Below are 14,634 nucleotides of genomic sequence, written 5' to 3'. Positions count from 1 at the left end.
AGCCCAGAGAAGAGGAGTATCTAGGGCATATCCCCACCAGAGGGCGCGTTTGGACAGGTTGTCCCCAGCTCCACTAATATTGCCGGAATCTGCTGACCGGAGTGTTATTTTGTGCTTGAATAAATGTCAGTTTTTATGCATTTCAACTTTTGCCTGAAGACTCTTTGTGCATCGGCCGGTGAAAGAGACGTCCCATACTGCACATTCAAGTCAGTCTCTGAAGTTAAAGAAGTGGTGGAACCAGGGGTCTGCCTTAGCACCAGTGCCACGACTACACAGCCAGAGGTGCCCCTGGACCATCACTTCATGTGGCGTAGTCGGCAGGATGCGAGTCCCCTGCCAGGGACCCAAGAGGCTGAAGATCAGGTAGTGCCTGAAGCACAGGATCCTGATGATGGAAGAAAATTCCCAGTTCCCTGGTGGGAAGAGAACACGGGGCCCGTAGCGTTGGACCGGGCCCAAGATGAAGAAAAGGCGCGAAAAATTGCCGCCGAAAGAAGAGCCTGGGGCTGGCCGGTGCCGAGGAAGAGGCACAGAGTACTCCGCCCAAAGAGGGGAGGCGCCAGCTCCAGGGCATTGAGGAAAACATACAAAGTGGGCGGTGTTCGGAAAAGAAAGAAGTACCGCCGCGGAGGAGTCAAGAGAAAACGTGAGGCTGGGGGAGGATTCTGTTTAAGAGCGGGAAACAGAGGCCCGCCTCCTTTTTCCTCAGTCTGCGTTATGACTCTGCCGCTTGCTACAACCCAGCGTTTAGAGATGGCAGCACTTGGACAACCAGAGGAATTAGCTACCACCATGGCTCTGATCAGCTTAGGCCGGGGCCGACCCAGGTTCGCTCCTGCTAGTGAGGCGGCCTTGGTGGATCTTCCCATCGGACCGGGAGGTTCTACACGCCCGGATAAGGTGTCTTGGAAGACCACCTGGGACGCACAGACCGGGAACACTATCACTGAAGTGAGGGCGACTTATGCTACTCCATCAGGAAGCCGTCCGGGAGTTACAGCCTTCCCGTGGGAGACCTCACAGCTTGACGCCGCCGCTCCACCATATGCTCCCTTGTCGGAGTCGGCTGAAGACTTTGCCGAGCGTCTGGAGAAGGATCACCGTGGCTTCGTCTGGGACCCGGTAGTCGTCCCGCCCGCTGAGCCGCACCCCAGAGCTCCGTCCCCGAAGCCCGACCCTGTTCAGGAACGTCTTCTGGCCGAAAACCTTGTCCGGAAGATGCTGTCCGGTCCGGGCGGAGAGGAGCTGGCCCTGCAGTTTACTACCGGCGTGGTTGTAAAATTCAACCAGAAAGAGGGGTACGGCTTCATCCGCGAGATCAGCACCGGGGACGACTATTTCTATAATAGAGTCCACCTGGACGTGGAGGGGTTGCCCAGGCGCCTCCACACCCTTTGGCCGGGCGAGAAGGTCCAGTTTCTGCCGGACGCGGGAAGTCGCGGCCTGTTTGCAGTGGCCGTTAACCGCATGCCAACCGACCGGGAAGCGGAACAGTGGCAAGAGGAGCTCGAGTGGGAGGAGCAACAAGAGCGGCGCCGGAGCCATGCCAGACCGGTCCCGTCCGAGCCCTCTCACCACCGGCGTATCATGGCTGCTGTTCCGGAAGCAGCGTCTGAACCGACCATTGACCCGGAGAAGATTCCATCTGTGGTAGCGGTAACACAAAACGTTACCAACAAGCCGGTCATCATGCTGGACGCGACGCCACCCGCGCCACCGCCATCTCGGGCAGAGACGCCATCACCCCCGCGAGGAGCTGCAGCAGCTGCGCCCGTGGAGCCGCCTTTCGCCCCTGTGTCCTTCAGAAGAATCCGCCGCCAGCCGGGACAATCTCTGGGGGCCTACATCCAGGCTCAAGCGGAGGAATGGAAGCGGGCCTGGCCCCCAGAGTAAGTGCCTACTGCTCATCTGTTGTTTAAGTCCGGTGCTGTTTAACCGGCAGAAGTTCTTTTAGAAGTTTTACGGGTCCGTTGCCCGCCAACTAAGACCGGGAGCGCTGTTGAGCCTCCGGGCGCCCATCTAAGACCGGGAGCGCTGTTGAGCCTCCGGGCGCCATCGTAAGACCGGGAGCGCTGTTGAGCCTCCGGGCGCTACCTAAGAGACCGGGAGCGCTGCTGCGTCACTAAGCGCCCCTAAAGACCGGGAGCGCCGCTGAACTGGTGCCGCTGTTGGTGTGGACTGACCTAAAAGGTTTTTATGTATTAATGTGTTTATAGTTAAGAGCCTTGCCGGGAGGCTCGGATTTTAAGAGGGGAGGCATGTAGTGGGTGGGCCTACCCCCTACTAGTTCAGCATAGTTACCCGGCATTGTTATTATTAAAAATGTTGAATTTTATTATTGTATGTGATTTTGTGTATTAGGGCACCCCCTAGTGGCCGGGTGGGACGGCTGTTGCCACCGGGGAGGAGGAGTCGGCCGGATATCTAGGGAAGGGCTGTGTGTGTGCAGGGAGAAGGATCCGGGACAGCAGGCAGTGAACATCTGCAGCGGCAAGTGTGAGTGTGTGAGCGGAACATCAAGGGACACCGGAGTAAAGGAGGTGGACGCAACCTCAGGGTCTATTCCGCTGGTGTGGGTCCAGTGTGTGCTTGACCGGAGAGTGGGAGCCCAGAGAAGAGGAGTATCTAGGGCATATCCCCACCAGAGGGCGCGTTTGGACAGGTTGTCCCCAGCTCCACTAATATTGCCGGAATCTGCTGACCGGAGTGTTATTTTGTGCTTGAATAAATGTCAGTTTTTATGCATTTCAACTTTTGCCTGAAGACTCTTTGTGCATCGGCCGGTGAAAGAGACGTCCCATACTGCACATTCAAGTCAGTCTCTGAAGTTAAAGAAGTGGTGGAACCAGGGGTCTGCCTTAGCACCAGTGCCACGACTACACAGCCAGAGGTGCCCCTGGACCATCACTTCATGCTAAATATCTCAATTTTATCTAGATTTCCTTAAGCAGTAATGCATATCTATATTCTTACATTCAATGTTTGCATCCTTTAGCATTTCAGAGTGAAACTGTCCTTTTTTTATTCCATCTCTGCAATACACATAGCCAGCTAATCAGAGGCCAGAAGCTGACATTGGTGTGCCAGTCGCAGACTGTGTATAGCAGTGATGTCATGCGTAGATCTCAGCAGGCATGAGAGTCAGCTGCAAGCCTCTGCCCTAGCTACAGAAGAGGATGACACCGGTTGTGGCAGCAGAGGAAGATGAGAAGAATCGTTTTGTATTGTTTTTTTTAATGTGTTAAAGAAGAGCGGCAGAACGGGGAACATTATTACAGGAGGGGGAACATTATACCTAGAAGGAGCCAAGAATGGAGGATTGTATAACAGAATGGGGAACATTATTACTGGAAGAGACCCAGGATGGGGGACATTATACTAGGAAGGGGCCTAAAATGTTAGACATTATTACTGGAAGGGACCAGAATAGGACATTATACCAGAATGAGGTACATTACAGGAAGGGACCCAGGATGAGGGACATTATACCAGGAAAGACTAAGGATGGGGGACATTAATTACTGGAAGGGTCCAGGATGTTGTTGCAAATTATTACTGATAGGGGCTCAGGATGAGGGACATTATACCAGGAAGGATTAAGGATGGGGGACATTAATTACTGGAAGGGGCCAGGATGGGGACATTACACCACAATGGGTAACATTATTACTGGAAGGGGCCAGGATGAGGGTACATTATTCGAAGAAGGGGCCCAATATGTTGGACATTATTAATGGAAGTGCCCAGGATGGGATATTATACCAGTATGGGGAACATTACTGGAAGGGGACCAGGATGAGGGACTTTATACCAGGAACGGACCAGAATAGTGGACATTATACCAGGAATTGGGACATTATTACTGGAAAAGGCCCAAGATGGGGGACACTATGTCAGGAAGGGCCAAGAATGTGGGACATAAATTACTGGAAGGGGCCCGGATGGGGACATTTCACCAGGATGGGGAACATTATTATTGGAAGGGACCCAAGATTGGGAGCATTATACCAGGAAGGGGCCAAAGATATTGGACAATATTGCTGGATGGGGCTCAGGATAGAGAACATTTTTACGGGAAGGAGCACAAGAAGTTGGTTATTATTGCTGCAAGGGCCCATGATGGGGACATTATTACTGTAAGGAGGCCACAATGGGGGACATTTTACCATGCAGTGGCACAGGATGGAGGACATTACTGGAAGGGTCTCATTCTTATGTTAACAAGCACATGATATTAAGCACATGATATTGGATATTATTAAGCGGGCTTTACATGCTGCGACATCGCTAGCATTTGCTGGTGATGTCGAGCGCGATAGTACCCGCCCCGTCATACGGCCAATATGTGGTGATCGCTGCCGTAGCGAACATTATCGCTGCAACAGCGTCACACACACATACCAGCTCTGCGACGTCGCTCTGGCCGGCGAACCGCCTCCTTTCTAAGGGCGCGGTTCGTGCAGCATCACAGCGACGTCACACGGCAGACGTCCAATAGAAGCGGAGGGGCGGAGATGAGCGGGACGTAACATCCCGCCTACCTCCTTCCTTCCGCATTGCCGGTGGAGACAGGTAAGGAGATGTTCGTCGCTCCTGCGGTGTCACACACAACGATGTGTGGTGCTGCAGGAACAAGGAACATCGCTATTAAGCAGAAAATGATTTTTTTTTTCAGGACGACCTCTCCGCGGCAAATGATTTTGACCGCTTTTGCGATCGTTTAAGGTCGCTCATAATTGTCACACACTGCGATCTCGTTAATGAAGCCGGATGTGCGTCACAAACACCGTGACCCCGACGATAATTCATTAACGATATCATAGCGTGTAAAGCCCGCTTTACTGAAAGGGCCCAGAATGAGGAACATGATACCAGGAAGGAGCTCAGAATGAGTGACATTAGTACAGGATAGGGGACAGTATTACATTATGAGGGGAGCAACACATGTCTTTATAGGATTTACAATGAAACAAAGGCCCATACATCTGACTAAGATGCAGGTAGGAGCCCAGGTCCATATTTTGCATTGTGGCCCATCAGATTCTAGTTAGTCTAGTTAATCAAACCTGTTGCTACTCTGCAAAAGTGTTTATTTTTGATAGCTTAACGAAGTCTAGCCATTGCTTCTTCACTTTCCAAATAGCAATCCTGTTACTACTTCCCAAAAAGGCATACATTTTGGCACACTGGTTGTTTAAAAGCCATGATATGTTACACTGGCAAAGCAGGCATCTTTACCCAAAAAGGATTACTTTGGAACTTTTTAAAGTGTTTGACAGCGCAGTACGTTATTAAACAGGGTGGTTTCTTTATCACTGGGCACCATCTATTTACCTACATATATGCTGAAATAACATTTATATTGCCAGGGCTGTGTTTGTTTTAAAGAGCTTAAAAGAGTTTGGATACAGTCCTAAGAGTACCATACATGTCTTCAGGGCAATTAGAAACTTTGAAGTAGTTTAGATTCATGTAAAGTATAATTTACTAGTAAAACTCAGTGAAGCTAGCAAATCCAAATTTTGGCCTGCTTCATCAACTCGATTATGCCAGAAAATGCTTTGAAAAGTCGCAACATTTTGTTGTTCCACCAATATGGGCGGAGCTAAGGGACGGGAGCGCAACGGGGCGTGGCATGACATTCATGAAGAGCGAAGGTATGCCTTACATCTGACCAGAGTAAGATTTGTGGTGAAGTATATGCCACTTGTAAAATGCTCCTGAATAATTAAAAGGCTTCTGCCTTTTAAAGGGAACCTGTAAGGTCCAATATGCACCCAGAACCACGAGCAGTTCTGGGTGCATATTGCTAATCCCTGCCTAACAGTCCCTGTATACACTACCACAGATAAAGAGATCTTTAGAAAAAGTATTTCTAAAGATCTTCTATCGTATGCTAATATGAGAGGGGACTAGTTCCCTGGGCGTTAGTTCCCATGGCTAGTCGGCTCCATTAGCATAGTATTATACAATTGATTTAACTTTTCACTACCTATACCTGAGACGTCATACCCATGTGACCTGGTATCCAGCTTTGTTGATTGAGGCCCCACCCTTTCAGGTCTCATGGGTATGACCAATTTACAATTAACCTCAACCCCTATCCTATAGCCATGGACTACCACCATACAGGATCTGCCGCTGTCTCCCCAAGCCTCCTGAGGAACCTTTAATGGGAAAGGAGAAACGCGTAGAGGCAAGGCAGGGATGAGGACCTGCTTTTTTCAGGGAAGTAAAACTATCCTTATATTCCCTTTAGTGTCTTTTATATTTACTTGGGACTGATTGTATCCCAGTAAGGCACCATTCATGTGTGGTACTGTAAACTCTGCAAAACATATGGTCTTGGTCTGATTGTGGAGGGACCATGATAGCTCCCTTTTGGAATGTTTTTGGTATAAGGCATTATTACATGGGCTAATGTTTGCAGGTTTTTTGTTTTCTTAAATATCACTTCCTATGGTTGTATATCATATTGCCAGTAATCAGGCCTTGAATACATATTGGTGTACCAAACCCCACTTAAATTTTGGGAGCGGCAATCTTACTTCCCCCTATTTACCTTCATTTGAGCACTGTCCCTGGTTTTAGGGTAAGGAGAAAGAGGGAAAGCCGTCGTGGAACAGGGGCGCCCGGAAACTCAAGGTGTCATACCCTCAGTTGACAGGTAGGGACATCTAGTCCCCTGAGGGTTACTAGGGTTTGTCCCCCCCCTTCCACGAGATATATATATACTTTACCGACTCCCATATAGGGGTTACCTGCTTCTGGTATTTTTGTGTTTGTGTGTCCTTGGAATTTTAACCAATTATTAATAAAACGTATATTTTTAATAGGGGTTGAGGTTAATTGTAAATTGGTCATATTATACTCTACCTGGAGTTCTCATTTTTCTATTGTAAGTCCTCATGGGAATGGCCTCACACAGGTCCTGGTAGTGAAAAGTTAAATCAATTGTATAATAGTTATGCTAATTCTAACAGGGAGGGGATAAATATCACTATTTCCCCCAGATATTATCTGATCCCCAGCTGCTGTCACTCAAGCAGCTGCCGATTTTATAAACTTTACTTTCTTGGATTTCAAAACCTATACATCCTAGCTGACCACTAATGGTATGTAGAGAATCTGCCTAATAGTGCCAGTATAGCACTGGCTTTAGGTTATATACGAAAATCCTGGTGATTGGTTCCCTTTAAAGGGAACCTGTCATTTACTTTACGCTGTCTTCTCTTTGTACTTGTCACTACTGCAAATTAATCCCATTTTTTGAATGCTGTGTGTGTTGTTTACAGGGTATAATTTGATCAAACTCAATCTTTATCCCTAGCACCTACTACTATACGTACTATAAGTATCCTTAACAAGAACATTTTATCTTCCTATATTAAACAGCAAAACTGGTTACACAAGATGTAACACAAATTCACAAGCAACACAGAAGAAAAGAGTTGGAAGACAGACAAAAACAGTACAGGTAAGCTAAAGGTGACATTTCCTCCTAATACCTCGTTTTGGCCAATAAGCCTATGAAGTCCAGGGCATGTCTTAATCGCAATGCTCCGAAGCAGTGACAGCAGGGGCGAACACAGACAGAAGGCCCATATCCTGGAAATTCATGTGGGTCCTTTGCATCCAATAATTCAGCATAATGCGCTCATTATTTGTCTGAGAGAGAAGTTATTTCTTATGCTTCTCCATTACAGTGTGACGCCCTGGGCAAGCCAGGGGTCACAGGTCATGCACCATCACACCCTACATCCCAGTTAGGAACACCAAAGCTAAACAAAATCCTTGTTGCCTTCCTCCAGAGGCTGGGGTTCACACCAGGGGGGGTGGGCCAGGCGGTTGGCTCCGCCCACCGAGTAGGACACAGCTCTGGAGGCGGGAAAAACCAGGAGTTCAGCTCAGGGAAGAGCTTGAGTAGGGAGTCCAGCTAGGGAGGGAGAAGAGTAAACAGCTAAGATGAGCTAAGGAAGTGAAAGTAGTGAAGTGAAGTGGAGGTGGTAAAGGAGGAGTAAGAGAAGCAGAAGGAAAGCTTAAAGTGAGTCCAGCTGTGTGCAGGACGGAGTCAGCAAGGTCAGCAACAGTGGTGATTGTCTGAAGGGGTGACCGTTTGGAAGTTCCTGGAAGGGCCGTGGACGGGTAGTGACCCGGCGGTCTGGAGCAGCGTACCAAAGGACAGTCAGCACCAGGGCAGGGGCCTCTCGGACCCCGGCAAGGCTAGGAGTCGCCAAATTTGCCAAATCCGTCAGTGAAGGGGACGTAGATCCCCCAACAACCAAGTCCCGATTGAAGGCAACAGCCCAACCTGTACAACAGAGACACCGCCACCGCCAGGGCACCAGTTTCTGAGGGCCAGCGCCTGCGGGCAAAGGGTAGAGCTCCTCCGGCCCAGCTTGAAGCCAGGGAGCGGGTTACCGGTGGGAACCCATCGCGACCAACCGGCCGTTTGTTTACCAAGAACTGTGTCACTGTCTCAGGCTGAGTGAGTACCACAGTGCCGCAAGGCACAGCGCTGCCCCCGTGTCCCTGCGCCCACCAGGCCCTGCACCCTGCGCTCCATCACCGGGCCCCGGGATCACCAACCCCTACCCACGGAGGGGCAACACAACACCTGGCTGCTCAGCATCACCATCCCCGGGAGCCCCATATTGAGCAGCGGTGGTGCTACAAATCACCACAACCGTGGGTGGCGTCACGGACATTATCTCAACACCCCAAATCCCCCCTTTCACTCACGGGCGAGGAGCGCCGCTCGAGAAACCCCCGGGATCCGGCCCACAGCTCGAGCCACCACTGAGCAGCGGCAGCCGCCGGACCCGAGCAGAAGGGGTGAGCGCGGTGTGCTGACACCCTCCTCCCCGCCCGCGACAACTTGGCGTCACGAACAGGATCCTACCGCTCTGCCGTCTGGTAGAGGTGCGCCTTGTGACCGCCGGAGGTATCCGGCTGAAAAATTTCAAAAGCCGCCATCTTTGGCGCGAAAAGTTCCCGCTCGAGCGTCTTCTCGAGTAGCAGAGGCGCGAAGGCCAAGACCCCGCCCCGAGTGAGGAGGGGCCGGAAAGAGCTAAGGGGGACGGAAACAAGATGTCTGCGCCCGACGGAGCCGCTGGAGGAGCGGCGGTTGCAGCCGCAGCGGCACCCGCGGATGGGAATGGGCCTGCCCAGGCCCCGGTTGCGCTCGCAGGAGGTGCCGTGGCCCCCGCACTCGCTCAGGTGATGCCGTTCTCCTTGCCCTATGCGCCCGGAGCTACCTGGCTACCGCAATATGACGGGAAACCTGACGCTTTACAGGTCTTCCGGAAAAAGCTTAACCCGTTGCTAGAATTGTACCCCCTGACCAATAAGCAACGTGCGGCGGTAGTGCTAGGCCAGTTAACCGGCGCGGCGGAGCAGGAGGCGGAGACCTGGGCCGAGGGGGACTGACTCTCTGTAGCCGCCATCTTTGAGAAGCTACAGACTGCCTTTGAGACCCGGACTGAAGCTGAGCTGAGGATGCAGTTTTATCAGTGCCGGCAACGGACTGTGGATAGCATTCGGGACTATGCTTTACGTCTGCAAACCGCCCTCCGCACGCTAAAGCGGGTGAACCCCATCAATGAGGCGGATAGCAATAAGATGTTAGTGGAGCAATTTGTGCAGGGAATGAAGTCCCCTGAGGATCGCAAACAACTCCGGCTGTGGGCCCTAGAACACCCCGATGTGGACTTTGCTGTGTTAAAGGAACGGGCTATTAAGGCATTACAGCCCCCAGCTTCTGAAGTCCTGGAGCCAGCCCCGTGGCCCATCGAGACGGCCCCCGTTGTGGTGGCTCCCACTCCACCGACCCCTTCAATACCTGCAGCCCCAAGCAACACAGTGGAGGAGCTGGCAGCTCGGGTCCGTCGCATGGACGGGGACCTCGCCAAGATCCTTGCTGCGCTTCAACCTCTGACCCGATCCCAGCCTCCCGCACAAATTCAGCTTGCTGACAGCCCCGAAGACGTCCCATGGATGCAACGGAGAAGCCCTAATATCCCGCGGAGCAGACCCCCAATCTGCTACAAGTGCCGTAAGCCTGGTCACTACTACCGACAGTGCCCGTTAAACGAGCAACCCCTGGGGCCCCGGGCCAATCCTCAGGAGTAGAACATCGTGGCCCCCCAGACTGGCGAGACCGATATATCGGGGCCCGACCCATCATCCCCGTGGCTGTGGACGGCATACCGGTGATGGCTCTCCTGGACACTGGATCACAGGTAACCACCATACCCTACACGTTGTACCAGCGGTATTGGGGAGCAGACGAACTGGCACCCCCAGATAATAGTATAACACTAATTGCTGCCAATGGACTCCCACTGACCCAAGTGGGGTATAAACAAGTGGCCATGACAGTGGGGCAAGCAGAACTACAACATCAGGGTATGATTGTGAGCATGAATGAACCCAGTGATCATAACCCGAAGATAGTGCTAGGAACCAATGTGATGGAGCACTGTATGACTGATGTGTTGGCCCTATTGCAACAGCTGGCCGCCACTGCGGCAAGGAGCCGGCAGAGAGCTGTGCAGCGTGAGATCCGAGCCTTGATGTACCGCCAGCATGTAAGCTCAACAGGAGGGGAGATTGGTGGAGTGAGAGTAATGGATGTAGCTCCTTTGACTGTGCCCCCTAGGAGTGAGATGATGATTTGGTGTAGGGCAGCTGTAGGGCCTCAGGGACGTGATTACCCGGCCATGATGGAGCCCATACCCTCTGAGCACTGGCCCACTGTAATGGCTGCCCGAGGGGTGGTGGATGTGAAGAAAGGGAGAGTGCCTGTGAGGGTGTTGAACTGTGGAGAGGAGGAAGTCAGGCTTCCCCGGTATGCCACCATTGCCAAGCTGCTCACCCTAGACCCTCACACTATCCATGAGGCCAGTCCCTCAGTACTCCCACCTACCACTAGCACTCCCCCGCCCAAAGGGGAGGCCAAGGAGTGGCACCAACAGCTACATGTAGGCACTGATGACACCCCTACGCATCACCGGGCAGGGGTACACAGGGTGGTGCAGGAGTATGAACAGGTTTTCAGTAAACATCCACTAGACTTTGGGCAGATCAAAGGGGTCCAACACCACATCCCCACCGGTGAACACCCCCCTATCAAAGAGAGGTACAGACCTATTCCCCCTGCACACTACCAGTGTGCCAAAGATATGTTGAGGAATATAAAGGAGGCAGGGGTTATTCGGGACAGCTGTAGTCCCTGGGCCGCTCCGTTGGTACTGGTTAAGAAGAAGGATGGTACCATGCGGATGTGTGTGGACTACCGGAAGATCAATCAGATAACCCATAAAGATGCCTACCCACTGCCTCGTATCGAAGAGTCTTTGACCGCACTAAGAACTGCAAACTACTTCTCTACCCTTGATCTCACCAGCGGGTACTGGCAGGTGGCTGTGGCACCAGAAGATCGGGAGAAAACCGCCTTCACCACCCCGATGGGGCTCTGCGAATTCAATAGTATGCCGTTCGGGCTGTGCAACGCCCCAGGAACCTTCCAACGGCTGATGGAGTGCTGTCTGGGACATCTAAACTTCGAGACCGTCCTGTTGTACTTGGATGATGTGATTGTTTATTCCCAGACGTACGAAGCCCATCTGGAGCACCTGGCCGAGGTGTTCGCGTCCCTTGCCAAGTATGGGATGAAATTGAAGCCCTCTAAGTGTCACCTGCTGAAACCCATAGTGCAGTACCTGGGGCACGTGGTGAGTGCAGATGGTGTTGCCCCTGACCGTGAGAAGATTACTGCCATCCAGAGCTGGCCGAGGCCAACCACGGTGAGGGAAGTAAGGCAGTTCCTGGGCCTGGTGGGGTACTACCGGCGCTTTATCAAGGGATACACGAAGATGGCTGCCCCCATGCAAGATCTCCTCGTGGGACAGACCAAAGGTGGTAGACCCATTGGAGCTCCACTGGTGTGGGAGGAAAAGCATGAAGAATCCTTCTGCCAGCTGAAGGCGGCTTTGACCGGAGAAGAGGTCCTGGCGTACCCTGATTATGGCCGCCCGTTCATCCTCTACACCGACGCCAGTAACGTGGGACTAGGAGCAGTCCTGTCTCAGGTCCAGGATAGAAAGGAGAAGGTGATTGCCTACGCTAGCCGAAAGCTCCGGCCGACGGAGAGGAACCCGGAGAACTATAGCTCCTTCAAGCTCGAGCTCCTGGCGTTGGTATGGGCTATCACGGAGCGGTTCCGCCACTACTTGGCTGCAGCAAAATTCACCGCGTTCACGGACAACAATCCGTTGACTCACCTGGACACGGCCAAGTTGGGCGCGTTGGAGCAGCGGTGGGTAGCCCGGCTAGCCAACTATGATTTCACCATAAAGTACCGAGCCGGTCGTGTCAACATAAATGCTGATGCACTCTCCCGAATGCCCCATTTGTCAGAAGAAGGGTACGAGGATGACGACCTCGAGGAGATCGAGTTGCCTGCATTTCACCAGCCACCTACTGAGAAGGTACAAGTACATCAGCAACGGGTGGATCTGGACCCACGGCCCAGTCAAGAGTGGCAGGAAGCTCAGGACCGGGCGCCGGCTGTTCGCCTCGTCAAGACTCTGGTGGAACAGGGTGCTATGGGAATAGACCCTGCCGCTCCAGCCGAAGCTCAGCGCTTGTGGAAGGAACGGAAACGGCTTTACCTACACCAAGGGAGGCTGTACCGTGAGCTGATCAACCCGAAGACCCATGAGAAGATTTGCCAGTTGATTGTTCCTCAAGCTGATGTGGCTACTGTCCTGCGGGCATACCATGACGGTGCTGGACACTTCGGGTGGAAAAAGCTTGAGATGCTGTTGAGGGAGCGGTTCTACTGGAGTGGGATGCGTGAATCGGTGGAAGCCTGGTGCCGAGAGTGTGGTCCCTGTACGCTGAGGAGAAAGGACGAGACCAGCCAGAGGGCGCCCCTGCACCCAATAGTCACCCATCAACCGCTGGAGCTGGTCGCCCTAGACCATGTCAAGCTCAGCCCCAGCCGAAGTGGGTACACCTACCCATTGACCATTGTAGACCACTACTCAAGATTTATGGTGGTAGTCCCCGTTAAGGACCTAACTGGTCGAACTGCTGCTCGAGCGTTCCAGGCTTATTTCTGCCGACCCCATGGATACCCAGAAAAGGTGCTAACTGACCAAGGCCCGGCCTTTGAAGCAGAGGTGTTCCACGAGTTCTGCCAGTTGTACGGCTGCAAGAAGATCCGGACCACTCCTTACCACGCCCAGACCAACGGCATGTGTGAGAAAATGAACCATTTGGTCCTGGGACTCCTCAAGACGCTACCGCTGGAGGAACGGAACCTGTGGCCGGAAAAGCTACCCGACTTGGTCGACATGTACAATAATATTCCGTCTAGCTCGACGAAGTGCACCCCGGCGTATCTGATGAGGGCTCGGCCCGGCCGTCTGCCGGTGGACCTGGAGATGGGGTTGGAAGCCCCTGAAGCGCTCCCCTCGACGGCTGAGTGGGAAAGTCGGAGGAGAGCACAATACCGGCAAATTCAGGAGTACGTGGAGAAAAACCTCAGTCGAAGCCGTGAACAGCAGGAGCACCGGTTCAACCAGAAGGCGTCTGCGGGTCCTTTCCAGCCAGGAGATGTGGTGTTAAAGCGGAAGAGGAAGACCCACAAGCTGGATGATCAGTGGGAACAAACCCCATACGTCATACAACCCACAGAATGGGAAGATGGAAAAGCCTACCAGATCAGTCGTGACCATGGAGGCACTCTAGCTACAGTTTCCCGGGACCATCTAAAAAGGTGCCCACCAGCATTGAGGGCCATGGCTGAAGTACCGGTTCCTCCACCAGCAGAGAAGGCAGCAGAGGTAATCCACACTGTAATGGGTGACTTCCCAGCAGACTGGCCTACACAGAACGGCGCGGTGATTCTTCCAGTGATACTGTTCCCACAACCCGTGGATGAAGAAGTGGTGGAAGCGGTCAACTGTGAGCCAGAACCAGTGCCCAGGGATGAACCTGTACCCAGCTCCCCTATACCTCCGCCTGCTCCACACTCTAGCAGGGAGGAGGAACCGATTGTTCCCTCTACCCCATTGTCTAGCCCCACTGACACCGGGCCCCGGAGGTCCACCCGTCCCAACCTAGGTAGACCCCCACTTAGGTACAGGGAGACCGTCCTGTGAGTAAGAGGGGTCAGTAAGACTGAGTTTAAGTTTGTGTTTGAAAGTTGAAAAATGATAAGAAGAAAATGATTACCGAAGTTTCACCTGATTGTCTGTGTGATTTGCAACCGGCCGGAGGCGGCACCGTTGTCCCCGTGGGGACCGTTTACAAATTGTTTTTGCATGGGAACTATCATGGACAAGCCCGTGAACTTGCAGGGCAACCACAGACGTTAGTGGCTTGTAAATATGTTGTTTACCGTTACCGTTTTCCGCAGGCCGCCTCCGGAGAGGCAGATTGGAGGGAGGGCCCGCAGCAGAGCTGGCTGGGGCCCAGCCACCAAAGGAACCGGTGGTTACCCTCTGGAGGGGAAGGACAGATCCCGCTCGGGTACCGTGTGCTGGACTGTGGGTCAAGGGGTGCTGCCTGGGTTTTAGGGGCAGCATCAGGGCCAGGTTACTTGGGTGGGAGAGAGCGGAA

The 14,634-nt window shown here is 52.7% G+C and overlaps 1 protein-coding gene across 2 annotated transcripts in view; it reads left to right on the top strand.

Moving 5' to 3' along the window:
* ALOX5 (arachidonate 5-lipoxygenase) overlaps positions 1-14,634 on the top strand; it is a 357,857-nt gene that overhangs the window by 215,392 nt on the left and 127,831 nt on the right. For both annotated transcript variants that reach the window (XM_075348962.1, XM_075348961.1), the window contains exon 3: positions 7,399-7,480. In XM_075348962.1, the coding sequence (XP_075205077.1) occupies positions 7,399-7,480 (82 nt within the window). The remainder of the gene's footprint in view (positions 1-7,398; positions 7,481-14,634) is intronic.

This window comes from Anomaloglossus baeobatrachus, chromosome 5, assembly GCF_048569485.1.
Source record: "Anomaloglossus baeobatrachus isolate aAnoBae1 chromosome 5, aAnoBae1.hap1, whole genome shotgun sequence".
Lineage (NCBI taxonomy): Eukaryota > Metazoa > Chordata > Amphibia > Anura > Aromobatidae > Anomaloglossus > Anomaloglossus baeobatrachus.
This window is presented reverse-complemented; position numbering and strand designations above follow the sequence as displayed.